The following is a 14659-nucleotide window of genomic DNA, read 5'->3' on the forward strand; positions in this document are numbered from 1 at the left end:
TACTCGTTTCTATACTCACTGAACACTTGATCTTTGTAACTCACTCCCCATCCTTCTTACTCCTTCCCTGGCAACACATATGTGCACATACATAGGAGCACATACATTTGATTCTATTATAATGAACACACAGACCCTTTTAGAAAATGTTCCTTCATGCGGTGGACCCAAGAGGTATGGTTATGGCACCACACAGAACTGCAGGGAAAATCTAGATGGGTCTTGAGCTTAGAAGGAAGGGTTCCGCTGCACACATAGATAAAGAAATCCTTCTGGTGGAAATAATATTTGTAAAAAAAAAATGAAGTTGTTGAAATATAAAATCAACAATAGTCTTTATTTTGTGACCTATGCATGTGACAACAGAGCTGTGAAGACAAACACGGTTGACACAAGCCCCTCAAGCTAGTGAAATCAGGGGAAGACCACGGGTCACCTGAGCTCCCGTCTCCATCCGAGGAGCAGCCCCACCTCTTGGATTTTAATATTTGTGGAAAGTGCAGGCTTCCAGGAGTCCTATGGAGCAGAGCAGAGAGATAGGAAATTCAAAATGAACTTATATTTCTTTATGAACCATTGAGTGAATAGACAGTTAAGCATAGCACAGAGGCAGGTACTCAGACTGGTTGCCCTGCTCTTCTTGTGACATACTGGACCATTTCCCCAGTGCCCTTTCCCACTTGCCTGCACAGCACCTATGCTTCCCTCAGGGAAGGCACCACACCAAAGCTACAAAGGTTTTAACATGTTTCCCTGCTGTATAGCATCCCCCTACCTTGTTTCTTATGGGCAGGGTCACCCTGGAAGTCTGCCCTCTGCTTGACCTCTTTAAGCAGGTGAGGAACTTACATAGCAAGAAGCATCTGCCAATTTCTGTGCTTGGGACTAGGGATGGAGGCAGAATACAAAGCCAGACAACCTCCCTTTATAGGACACAGGTTAAGTAAATGTTAACCTGATTTTTGTAACCATGGCCCTGGACGACCACGTTGCTTACATTAGAATTACATGGGCCAATTTTTAAAGCGTAGTCATCTTGAAATAGCACAGACTTGCTGAATCAGTATTTTTTTTTTTTTTTTTTTAGGGCCTGGAAATACACATTTTTCATCAGGACCAAGATTCACTTATTCACTTTCTATAGTTGAAGAATAACTACCCTATACCACATCTTATTCTCCCCATCTTCCAAATGCTTCCAAGTGATTGGGTTATTCCACAGATAGTTACACTGCAGAGGTGTGTTTTATTCTATCACAATTCCTAGAACCTGTTCCAGATGAGTGGTATGTTTGGCAACTTTGTATTATCAGAACTTATCTCTAGAGCCTTACTGTCTGAAAGTACTTTCTGCAGTGATGTTCTCTTTGCTGACCAATAGGGAGTCACTTGTGGCTACCAAACAATTAAAATGTGGTTGGGTAAGACTAAGGAAATAATTTTTTAATTTAATTCAGTTTGGGGCTTGGGATGTAGCTCAGTGGTAGACTGCTTGCCTAAATGCATGAGGCCTTAAGTTCAATCCTTACTACTGTCAAAAAGAAAAGGGGGAGCCTAATTTAATTCAATATTAATTCATTTAAATTTAAATAGCCACATCTTGATACTGGCTACCATACTGAACAAGTCAACTCTAATAAAAAGTTTACTGAAGAGCAATGACGTGTGCTCATACCCATAAACCTCCTCATTTTCTTAGAAGTAAGATGTCCAATAAGTTCACTATCTTAGTATTCTGGGCCTCTGTCCCCCTTACTACCCACTCACACAGGCTGACCTATCATACGTTCTGGGCTTAAGTTAGATTCTTCTCTTACTGTTTCATTTTTCCCATGGGACACATCCTGAGGGCCAGACTCCACTTCTCCTTTGCATCCACCACCCCAGGACCCACAACTGTGCTTTATTTACAACTTTCCCATGCTGTTCCTCCTACTCACGTGAGGTGGAGCATTTTCTCAGGTTTCCAACAGCTGTGACATATTCAGCCCCTAAGTACTTTTCATATGTGCTTTCATCTGGAAGTCTGACCAAACATTTTGTGTCATCCCTGAACAGAAGGTCCTTGGTTTCGGATGAAAACAAACAGAACTTTTTCGAGCAGTCTGATACATGACTTCCATACTCCATCTGTCAAAAGAAAATAACATGAGGACCTGTGGCCCTGAGCAGCTGGGAACATGCATCAGAGGAGGTTCAAAGCTCTGAATCAGTCCTAGCAACAAAGGAAAGCTACAGATATGCCTTGGGAATTTCCACTTCCCCCATCCACCATTTACCCACTTGAAGTCCCAATTCCAGGATTTTATGCAAGTCCTCTGTAAGGGGCCTTGTCTAGCTTCTTCTGAGATGTCCCTCCTTCCACCCACCCACTCTTGCCTTCTCTGGTCTCTTCCCCTGCTTCATTGCCCAAGTCCCTTGGGGGCTGCTTATAGGAAATGAGAGGACAATAACATGTTCTTCAATGCCCAAGAAATTGTTCAATGTGACCCCTCCTAGAGGAGTAGTAGAGGTCATTGTTCAAAGTTCATGTTTGATTGCATTTCTAGTCTTATCTGGGGCCAGCCACTTAACTTCTCCAGTCCTTCTAAGGCTATAAGTAAAATGATGCTATAAAAAGTTTAGAATTCCATATAGCACCTAGGGGATGGTCATTATATACTCATTATTGTTTTCATGCACTTCTGAACATCAGGACTTCTCAAGATATGCTATCTTAATTTTCTTGAAAAAAGTACTGGAGACTCATCACCTAAGAGGAAGGTGATGTTTACTTATAGAGGGGTCTTCAGGATTAGAACACTCAAGCAGCCCCTCTCTTCTCTGAGAATGGCTCTGACATGGTTTTCCTCCCCATAGGGAAGGCTTGCTAAGCATAGAGGCTGTGCTCTTCACACTATCGAGCATCATGCCCAGTCTGCCTAAACAAGAGCAATAGAAATCTATTCTTCAAGACTTGAAGGGTCTTGCTAGGAAACAGGATCAATCTTCTTCACTTTTATAAAGGACAGATGTGGGGAAAGAAGGGTACCCTGAGCAAGGCTAAGAGGAGCAGGAAGGCATATTCGAGGTCCTGAGGACACAAGGATCTGACGGGGACTTATTTCCAGTGATCGAGAGACAGAAATGCCAGTCCTGAGAGGCCCAGTTGTGTAACTGCTTAGCAAGGATGTTTGGAGCACTTCCCATGGATCACACATTTTTCTAAACCCTTTGGATCTAACCGTTAATCCTCATATTAACTGAGAAGCAGGCATAAGTATTGCTATTCCTATTTTACAATGAAGAAACTGAGGCATAGAGAGGTTAAACCATATAACTAAGATGGCACAGCTAGGAAGCTACCAAACTGAGATTCTGGTCCATAATCCATGGCCTCTCAATAGAAGGCTTGAGCCAGGGTTGTACTTAGCTATGAAGTCCCACAAACAATCTGTAACTATGTAGGAATTAAGGGCAGGAGACTCTGGCTGGTTCATACCACTTGGCTACTTAACACCTCGCGGACACATGCTGCCTTATCTTTCCGTGAGACTACAGCATGATTCGGGGCTCGGGCCAGGTGGCAGTTCTTAGCTTCAGACACAGGCTTCCTGGTACCATCAGGGCACAGCAACTCAAAGTCTTCCTCCTTCAGATTCTTAGCCCACTCCTCAGGGTTCTTTCCTGGATAGAGAAAGAAAGTGGATCAGCCTGAGCTGATGGCCTTGGTCACTGGGAGGATGTTACTGACCACTGGGGTGGGGAGGATCTGGACCCTCTGGCTAGCAGAAATGCACATGCTGGGTTTACAGCAATGTGGAGAGGAAGGGACACTCAACTTGGTCTACAAGGTGATACTCGGCTCACACCAGGACCTACTTATGACTACCCTCTTCTGATCTTCCCTCCCCAGCCAGGTGAGAAAGATGTGGTTCCAAAAAAAAAAAAAAAAAAAAAAGTCCTCATTTTTATTAAATTCCAAAGCCTTCAATATTTCTTGCTCTAGCATAGGAAGAACATGATGTTCTGAGCCAGGTTTATCAAGATCTGTGCTATAAATGGCATCTCCAAACAGAAACTCTTCCCCAGGGAACACTTCTGCAATCTGCACCAGCATTTTCCATCTGACTCCCCTGTAACTTGTTCTAATTCACACATGCATATGTGGTGCAGGTCCTGGCTTATCTCAGCCTCTTGCCTCAATCTTTCCTGTACTCTCTTTGAAACACACACACACACACACACACACAACCCATTCTCAAGGTTTCAGCTTCTTCTCCTGAGGTAATTCTCAAATGTGTTTTATCAACTTTTATTTCTCTTCCATAATATAGGATTGCAACCTTTTTAAATTTCATTCATTTTCATTTAATTTTCTTTGTTTCATTGAGCAAGTAATACAAGAGATCATGCTCATATGTTTTGGAATATATGTACTGTAGCTCTAATCCTTTATATCACTTTGTTTCAATCCAATACTTGTTATATGTCTTTATCTCTACTGTGTCTATAAGATGTTACATATTTATAATTTTTCATTGCATTAGATCTTGTCAAATATAAGCCACTGACAGCTGGTAGCTTCATCTGTGTCAGCATATGTTAATCAATTTCATTCTTTTTAACTACCATATCCTAGTCCTTAGTATGGACGTAGCATAGTAGTTGTTTTCTTTTTTTATACTGGGGATTGAACCTAGGGGTACTTAACCACTAAGCCACATCCCCAGCCCTTTTTATATTTTATTTAGAGTCAGGGTCTCGCTATGTTGGTGAGGATGGCTTTGAATTCACTATCTTCCTGCCTCAGCCTCCAGAGTTGCTGGGATTACAGGCATGCGCCCCTGCACCTGCTGAGTTTACAGCAATGTGGAGAGGAAGGGACAGTAATTTTAAAAACTATTCCTTTATTAATGGATATTTAGGATGTTTATGATTTATTTTTTTGCCACTACAGTTGGGTTAAAATGAGCAATATTGTTTGATTGTACCTTGGAAGTAGAATAGCTAGTTCAAAGGATTTGTGCATTTTTATGTTAGTTGAATGAACTGAATGCCCTCCTCACCACAACCCTAAGATACACAAACACTTTTGAGCACTCGCTAACACTTCTCCTTCCCTTTCTTGCCTATTGGTCAAAATTCACATCTTTCAAATAGAATCCATCAGCTTTCCATCCAAATCTGTTCTGTTCTATTTGGAAATTCAAGTACTTATTGAGTAATACTATATAGTCTCAGCCCTTTGCAAGGAACGGTCTTTGGAGCTAGGAAAATAACACACATACCAAAGGCAAATAATCCAGAGTGAAGATCCGGACACTAAATATTGTGGAGCACACTCTAAATGCTGTGCAAATTCAGAACCAGGGCTTCAAAAGCAGATCGATTAGGGAAGCTAGTCGGAGGAGGCAAGGTTTTAGGTGTGTTTTGTATAATGCATAGGATGAGAGGTGGAGAAAGGATCCTTCTATGTGGAAGGAAAGGATAACACAGGGAAGACTCAGGAACAAGTGTGTGCCTGGTGATTCTGGAACAGAATCTTGGGCAGTGTGGTCAAACAGATGAGATGGCCAAGCTCTAAAGGGCAGTGAGTGAGATGCTCAGCATGAGTCTGTGAAGACTTGTTTTATTTCTAGAAAGATCAAAGTAATGCATGTCTGTAAGAATTTGTAGAATGCTATATGGTGTCTGGAAGAAAATTTTGAAGCATTTATAATTCCACAGCATATTCCTTCAAAATGATTACATTTCATCTAGTCTTTTTACTACACATGATTACAACATATACACACATATATACATAAAATCAAGAGCCCATGTGGTTTTGTGTCTTGCTTCTTCTATACCATAACCTATCACAGCACATTTTTTGAGAGATAATATAAGACTGACTGACAGGCTCAATCTGGTTGTGATTGGCAGGAAGTATAACAAGATTCTCTATAGGGATAGAGACTATGAGAAGAGAAGGGAACTCTGAGAGAAGGACAAGAAATTTGGATTTATGCAAGTTGAGCCTACAAGGCTGGGGTACTCTGCCTGAAAATGAAACCTTGCGAAATAGAGATACTGGGCTTTTCTGTCTTTTCTATTCCTTCTACATTTGTTAATTAGCATTCTATGATGAGGAAGAGCTTTCCCTCCTTTGTCTGAGCAGTTTCGCTTCATGGATTCCTACTTCATTCTGTGGGTTACTATCCTCTTCTGCTATTATTATTTATTAGAATGTTCAAAATTCCCGGATTTGGTGGTGGGAGGTCTTTCCAATTGTCTCCTGAAGTTTTGATTCATGCCATCACTTTTTTTTTTTGAGAGAGAGATATGCATCTGTCATTTTTTGAGTCCTTCAATGCGAGTGGGTTGCCATATAGTTTGCTGGCCCCAACCAGATTTAGCTATTTTTCCAAGGAGTTCTGGTTCCTTTTTGCAGAGAATAGAATTTAGAAGCCAATATCTTGATGCTCATTGCTACTGGTATGTAATTATCTCTAGGCCTTCCCAGTGCATGGAGCAGAAAAATATAAAAAATATAGCTATCATGGGCATTATTGGAATGATTGACAAGTCCTGAATATGTACTATACGGGATGAAATCCATGTAAAGTAAAATTTCCTGATTCTGATAACTGTACTATAGATATCTAAGAGAATGCCTTGTTCTTGGAAAATAGGCACTAAGGTATTTAGGGAAAAGGAGAGCCAGGCCTGAAGCTGTGGACAGGGAGGATTTAGGGCCATTGGGGATACTATGGGCTTTATTATTGTGCTATCCAGATGAATGCTTCTCTCTTCACTGAAGACCCAGGTTGAGCATTAAAGCTTTGCAAGCTGTCAGTGTCTGTAATACTTCTCCAAAGTCATCCCTGCATATCAATTTTTTCTAGTGATCCAGATTTTATGGGGACACAAAAGTATGTGCACTTACCACCAGTATTTTGCAAAACAGTCTGGTGTTTCACAAAGGCCACATCTCCCTTCTCAACCAGACACCTGCAGAGGTCCAGACAAGGGGAGAGAGGAGAGGTGGTCAGACCAACCCATGTCACTCAAATTATAGATCCAGGATACCAGCTGATATCAGCAATGGTAACTTCCTCTCTGTCGCTAAGCAACATAAGGAATGAAAAACCAAAAGGCTCTAAATTGCTGTACAATGATATAACCTTGGGTCCACCAACTAAGCATGAGTTTTTAGTACAGTTTCTTCAACAGATTGCATCCTTTTCCTAATTTCCACACAAGGAAGAGAGAACTGGTTTTCCAGAGAGGTAATGTCTCCCCAATATATGAAATGTGAGCAAAAAACTCCATTACTTCAGATTTTGGAAGATGTAAATGCTGATACTACATTTGTGAGAAACTGAAACCATTAGAAATTTCAATCTGGGATACCCTTCACCCCTTCCAAAAAATTAATATTCAGGGATCAATTTGGACATTTTTTGGACATTTTGTTTTCATTTATTTGAAAAATACAGAGAATGTGGCAAAACCGGGTATGAAGGCACTCAATTCGACTAAATCTCAATCCACATAGCCCTGGACAAGGTATTGGAGGTTGTGAACCACAAGTCTGAGCTTCTAAGCTTCTTTTCCCCAAGAACTTCTAAGTCCTCAGAAACAAACTAACAAAATTAACTCTGCATGAGTGTGGATATGTTATTGCTTTTTACTGCAATTCTCTGAAAATGCACAGCACACGACAAACTAGTGTGTGCTCCAGCATCTGCACAAGGCCCTACTCAAAAGATACAGATGGATCAGATTCCTATATGATAGGCCTAGTGCTGCTCCCCAGCTTCCTTGACCCTATTTCCTCAGGGAAATAACCTGATTCTTCCTGCAGCTGTTTAAGAGTTTGGGGGATAACTAGCTGAAAAAATGGGCATCTGCTGTGCCCTGTATTAATTGCATTTCATTTTCTTTTGTGTTCAGAATCTGTCAGTTTGATATGTTTTATATCATAACTTAATGTTTTATAAGCTATTTCTAGAACAAAGAAGCCTTCAAGGCACATTATGTAAGCAAAGTTTGAGCCATTTCTCCTGACCTATAATTCTCAAACATGTTACCATCAGAAAAAGATAAGGTAATCATCAAAGGGGTACTATACTCTAAGTCCCCCCAAACTCTTAAGTCCCCATTAAAAACAATGCACTCCATTTTGTACAATTAGAAATGTGAATAATTGGAGTGTGAATAGAACTTGCTGTTAACTCACATAGTAGCTGTAACTGGAAAACAGGGATGACCTTTGTTTTTCCCTCCACTACTGGGAAATTCAAGTATAATACCACGATTATGTGAAGTTCATGGATTTGTGAACTACCAAGATGACAGGAGGCCTGAAGCAGAAAGCATAGCTAAAAAGTAGTAATGTAGTAAGGTACACAGGTGTCTCTTTCAAAATGATAGGCATTCTGGGGCTGGGGTTGTGGCTCAGTGGTAGAGTGATTGCTTAGCACAGGTGGGCACTGGGTTTGATTCTCAGCACTGCATATAAATAAATGAATAAAATAAAGGTCCATCAACATGTAAAAATATTTTTTTAAATGGTAGACATTCTATAAAGTATGAATGTAGTGAGGAAATTTAGAAATTATGTACTTCACTATTCTGTATTTTCAGATGAGTCTAGTTCTAGGTTTCCCCCAAGGTGCATGGAAGAGCTTGAGCCAAACTCCTGACTCAGTGTAGAGTAAGGTTTATTTTTGCATTGGCAGTAGTGACATTTGGAACTAGATAATTCTTTCTTCTATTGTATTGTCCTATGCATTATTCAATGTTTACCTACCTGTGGGATGCTAATAGCACACTCTTCCCAACATTGTCAATCAAAAATGTCTCTAGACATTGCCAAATGTCTCCTGGAGGACAAACTTCTAAGTGAGAACTGATAAACCATACCTAGAAGTCATCGACAGCCAGGTCTCCTCGAGGAGCCTGGTGCCCCTTCACAAACAGTTCTACATTTGGTTGTAGAATTTTCTTCCCTAATACATAAGGTACTTAATGAACTGATATTTGAGAATCTCACTTTAGTTCCTGAAAGGAGTCTGGTCAGGTTGGGATGTTGTCATAGTTGTGTTAGGATTAAAAGACTCACCTGAAAGCCCCTGTGTAGCCATAATATGCCTCCTTGTTGTTGGGAACACAAACACTTGGGCCAATGCACAACTGACAGAGACTGGAATTTTTCTCATACCCAGGGGCACAGCCTTGACTGAAAAATTCATCTGCAAAGAAGGATAAGAAGTCACGGCTGGGGATATAGCTCAGTTGGTCTAGTGTTTGCCTCACATATACAAGGCCCTGGGTTCAATCCTCAACACCCCCCCCCCCAAAAAAAAGAAGAAGAAGAAATCAGCTCTTCTGAGTCACTATAAATAGCTCTTATCTAACACATAATAGGGCCACAAGGTCTAGGAAAGAGAGAACATATTAATTCATTCTGTGATCTGCCACCCACCAACTCAGAATTGCTAGGCTATAGGTTTTAAAAGGAAATTTAATGAGGTTGGGAAAAGGAGTTTATGACCAGTGCCTTTCATGGTGGAGGGGATGCCCTTGAGCACCATGATGGTGTCACCACCAGCCAAAGAGAGAAGAAATGGGATTCCTGAGCTTGTGCCATCTGTTTTCAGATATCCTTTCTCCCTGCTGTTCATTAGGAGAGACTTTCCTATGTCTTCAAGATCAAGAAAGGGATGGGGAGTTTTCCTTGCAGTTCAGCTGCTCACCCATGACTGTAAATGCACCAGGAGGCTCAAGAGAGCGTAAGCCGTCCTTTACTGATAGGGAGCCCAAGCTTTCTGAATGTGGCCACAGCTGCACTTTGCTTCATGTCAAACAGGTGTCCCAGAGCACCCCGGTGCAGAGATGTGCTCCCATCTCCAGTCCCCACATACAAGATTTAGGGACTTCTCCTTTTTAAGGAGTTGCCCAAATTCGAAGGCGGCAGAGAGGAAGTACTCAGGAAGCTAGTGCAAATCAAAAGCATTGCAAAGCATTTGCTCTGGGGATCTTTACACCGAAAAGTATAAGGAGATAGAAATAAACTCCTACCTGATGGTGCTCAGAGGACACAGAGAATAAGCTGGGATCTACCCCTTAGGAGAACCCTAGGAGCTGGTCAGTGACTCAATGAGACTGCTAGCACCTCCAGAGACCTAAGATCACCCAAACTTGTCCAAAACCCCTGTGGCAAAGATTGCTAGCTCTCTATCCAGTATTCATTTTCCTTTGTTTCTTAGTAACAAATATCTAGTCTTATTTGATATAGGAATACACCCAATGATTGATTATATTTCTCTTTTATAGCTAGGAGTGGTGATATACTCAAGTTCTGAGCAATGGGGAGTTAGCAGAAGTAATCAACTAGGCATCCTAAAAGGCATCTTTCTGGCAGCATCTGGCTCTAACTCCTTGGTGCTTGGGGCTGCCTGGATCATGAACGTGATGGATCCTAGGGTGGCCTTGAACATGGAAGCCTCGTCCTGGGAATAATGGAACAGAAAGAAGGAAGGAACCTTCCTGACCATGCCTACCATGGTCTGCACTCCTCTGGTCCTCTTCAGGAGGGATAAAGGTAAACATAGATTCACTGAAGCATGATGTACGACTGAAATGCACCATCCTGGCCCAGCTCCCAAGCTCTTCAGCTCTCCTAGTCCTTTCTGATATTTCCTTAAAGTTTACTTTTACCAAATTTTACTTCCACAGAACCAGAGCCCACAGCATCTTGGACTGCATCCCTCTCCCCCAGGACCCTTCTTTCCAGTGTGTCCCTCGCTGGATTTGCTCACCAAATCTGCAGTGGTTGATTTGGCTATAGAGCAGGCCCATGGGAATGTTCCAGCCAGCTGTCCTGTCTACTGCAGTGTGGCAGGACTTCTTGCCCTTCAAAGAGTTCCAGGTGATATCAGCATCTGATTTCTTTACCACTGCCACAGCATAATATCCTATAAGAAAGACACCAGAAAGGATGTGTAGCCTCCAAAGTGTTTGCTTCCAATTAAAGCCACCATCTCCCTATGGTGGCAAAGATGGCCTGAATCGTTCAGAGTATCTTGAAAGGATCTCTGCAGTAACTGACTGTGGTGAAGGACAAGGCATTCTGTAGGGAAAAGCTGAATCTGAACTTCAAAAACCGAATACTATGATAACCACACCCCATTATTAAGTACAGTTTTTATGTTTTTAGGTATCAGTTAAAAAATAAACACAAACCCTCAAATACTAAGAATACATTATTATTAAAGCAATAGCTAGTGTACAACCCTTTCCTGAATGCATGAAGTCACTGAAGTGAAAAAACAACAGTTCACCCTCCAATGTACTATATCAGAGGAGTGGAAACTGAACCCCTAATATAATGCCCAACATTTCACAAATTAACACTCATTGGGAGAATGTAATAAAAGACCAGTAATTAAAACATAATATTTAGTATCCACAGGATAAGTATGGCTCTTTCCAGATCTGCTGAAGAGCTTGACTCCTTGAGTGATGGGAGAGACTAGGAGGTTGTACTCAGCAGAAGGGACAAGGACAGGCTCACCTATGGACAGCCATCTGGAATATGACCTTCAGGGACCTGAGCACAAGGCCCAGTGCTCACCTTGGTGTAAGATTTTCTAACTTGTGCCTGCCCCATCTTTCCTGATTCACCCCTAGCCAGAGCCCCGGCAAGAGCCAGGTTGGCCTGGGTTCCTGGGGCCAGGTAATTTCCTGTTCCTGGATACCTACCTTTGTAAGACTCTCAGCCCTTTAAGGAGCACATAAGCAAGGTTCCTTGGATAATTCTCTTATCTAAAAATGTGCAGGTCTCATGTAATTCAAGATGGTGGGAAGCTGTGGGATTTGCTTTTTAGATATATGTCCCTAAACAATCTGTAAGCTCGCTGAGTCCCAGGGTCCTCTGTGCATCCTTAGAAGATGCCTGCCTTACAGGATTAAATGAGAAATCCTGTGTACCAGTTACAGCAATAATAACCAGCATTATTAATTACTACCTTCCATAACACTTCTGCATACTAAAACTTATCTCTTCCATTGCCTTATCTACTTGTGATTTAAATTTCAAACTTACCAACCCCTTTCCCCAAACAGAGGAATTTACCTCATAATCCCCAAGGGTACCAATTCCAACTCACCTTCCTCCGGTTGTAGACAATTGGCGCTTTCTGCAGGAAATAAAATGAAGAAGGCATTAAGCACATACAGATTAGAAAATCATGCCTGTCTCAAGTAGCAACTATGAACAAAAAAGAGTCAGCTAAATCTATACATGTCACCAAATCCCCAGCAAGTTCATTCAGCTGTTGGCCTCTAAAATCGATCTACAAACTGTGAATCTCACATTTCCTGCTCTGTCTGAACAGAGCCCACAAAGGGGTGCCTGCTGACTATATTTAAATCCCTGCAACCAGGCAGCAGTAAGAAGCATGAGTTCTGGAAACTGAAAGACCTGCCAAGAATCCCACCTGCTCTGTGCAGTCAGGTCACTTTTAGCAGAAACTTCACAGCATAGAGCTTCCATAGAGCTGGACGGTATGATAGCTGTTATCTTTTCAGATGACTGTGGGGATCTTATGTGAGGGAACCCAACAACTTGGAAGTAGAAGGCACTCAGGAGAGGAGAGCTTTAAGATAGCCATGGTGTGAATCAGTCTATGCCTTTTTTCATCTTTCCTCTCCATGGTCCAGGAGGAATAAAACCATCAATGTTTATTGCAGCACAATTCACAATAGCTAAACTGTGGAGCCAACCTAGATGCTCTTCAGCAGATGAATGGATAAAAAAAATGTGGCATATATACACAATGGAATTTTACTCAGCAATAAAAGAGAATAAAATCATGGCATTTGCAGGTAAATGAATGGCGTTGGAGAAGATAATGCTAAATGAAGTTAGCCAATCCCCAAAAAAACAAATGTCAAATGTTTTCTCTGATATAAGGAGGCTGACTCATAGTGGGATAGGGAGGGGGAACAAGGGAGAAATAGATGAATTCTAGATTAGGAGAGAGGGGTGAAAAAGAAAGGGAGGGGGCAGGGGATTAGCAAGGATGGTAGAATGTGATAGACATCATTATCCAAAGGACATTTATGAAGACACGAATTGGGTGTCGACCTACTTTATATACAAACAGAGATATGAAAAATTGTGCTGTATATGTGTAATAAGAATTGTAATGCATTCCACTGTCATATATTTTTTAAAAAATAAAATGAATTAAATAAAAATAAATAATGAAAAGTTAATGGTAGACAAGAACATCGGGAAAAAAATAAAGTGCTTTGAAGAAATGAAAAACAAACAAACAAAAAAACCAGCACTCTGTACTTACCATAGTTCTCTGCCATGACAGGCATCAGACCACACTGGCCTGCAATGTAGACATAGCCTCCATCCAAGCTCATGGCATCTGCTTCTCCATTCTGCAAAGACACAATAAATCACAACAGATGAAAAGATGCCATTTTTCTGTGCCACCTGCCCTTCCAGCTGTTTCCTTGAAGGGCTTTCCCAGCACAGCTGTGAATGCCAGAGAAACAGTGGATGCTGATCCTGAACCCCAAATGGATCAGTCAGGCAGGCCCAACATAGAAAATAAAATGTACGCTCATGTTCACCCAACCAGTATAAGCATCATGAACTGATGATCAAGGCCACATGTCTTGCTGAGTTTATTCACGAACAAGACCCATATTCAATCCTCCTGTCTTCTCATAGGACTCACTGTCCCCAAGATGTTCCGACAACACCTTTTTGACCCTAAGCATCTCATCTGAGAGATGGAGGGGTGCAGTCGGGGATGTGTCTGTGGAACAAAGCACCTCTGGACGGAGCTCTAACTTTTCATTTTAGTCCCATTGACTGGGTGCTATTTCAGTGCTGAGTGCACAACAGATGTTTGATGAGTGAGTCAAATATTTGCAAATGATCTAGTACTCAGAGCTAAGAGCTAATAAGTCCCAAATTTCAGAGATGCTTGGATTTAACAAAATTTGCAAGATTTCCACGTGGAAGCTAGAAAGAGGGGAAAAAAGTGGGGGGGGGAGGGGATGGATCTCATAAAAATAGAACTGAGAGCAGTGGAGTACAGGGGAGAGTGAGGGGAGAGAAGGGAGAAGTACTGGGGAAGGAAATTGACCAAATTATATGCATGTACCTACATATCACAATGAATCCCACTATCATGTATAATCATAATGCACCAATAAAAATTTTTTAGAAGATTTACAACACTTTCCTTGGAATATTCCCCTGGCTAAATACTTTATAGCAATATACCATAAAGGAATAATCAGATGTGTGGACAATTATTTGGGCAAAATGTATAAGTGAGAAAAATAACAAATGTGATTTATAAAGCAAAAAGAAGAACCAAACTATGCTCAGTGACAAGAAATGGCTAAATAAATGGCAGCCTATCCATACTATAGAATAGTTATCAACATGAAAATATCATGTTTTTTCTTTAAAAGACAACTATGGGCATATTTGTTTCTCTCAATGCAGACAAGAATCATTATACAGCAAAAAAAAAAAAAACCTCTTTAACAATGATTTGATTCATAAGCATTTGAAATTTACATAATTTTAAATGAATGTATAAATACTGTAAGTAACCAGCTCATGTTTTTTTAATCTTCCTCTATACATCTA

General features: G+C 41.1%; 1 protein-coding gene across 1 annotated transcript in view; it reads right to left on the minus strand.

Annotated features, from left to right (window-relative positions):
* Nucleotides 1–302: 302 nt before the first annotated feature.
* LOC143408046 (serotransferrin-like) overlaps nucleotides 303–14659 on the minus strand; it is a 29506-nt gene continuing 15149 nt past the window's right edge. The window contains exons 10-17 of the mRNA XM_076867302.1: nucleotides 13338–13428; nucleotides 12141–12170; nucleotides 10791–10946; nucleotides 9092–9221; nucleotides 6911–6975; nucleotides 3482–3666; nucleotides 1941–2130; nucleotides 303–516 (exon numbers count right to left, since the gene is read on the minus strand). Of these exons, the coding sequence (XP_076723417.1) occupies nucleotides 482–516; nucleotides 1941–2130; nucleotides 3482–3666; nucleotides 6911–6975; nucleotides 9092–9221; nucleotides 10791–10946; nucleotides 12141–12170; nucleotides 13338–13428 (882 nt within the window). The 3' untranslated portion in view covers nucleotides 303–481. The remainder of the gene's footprint in view (nucleotides 517–1940; nucleotides 2131–3481; nucleotides 3667–6910; nucleotides 6976–9091; nucleotides 9222–10790; nucleotides 10947–12140; nucleotides 12171–13337; nucleotides 13429–14659) is intronic.

This window comes from Callospermophilus lateralis, chromosome 10 (assembly GCF_048772815.1).
Source record: "Callospermophilus lateralis isolate mCalLat2 chromosome 10, mCalLat2.hap1, whole genome shotgun sequence".
In the NCBI taxonomy this organism is placed as follows: domain Eukaryota; kingdom Metazoa; phylum Chordata; class Mammalia; order Rodentia; family Sciuridae; genus Callospermophilus; species Callospermophilus lateralis.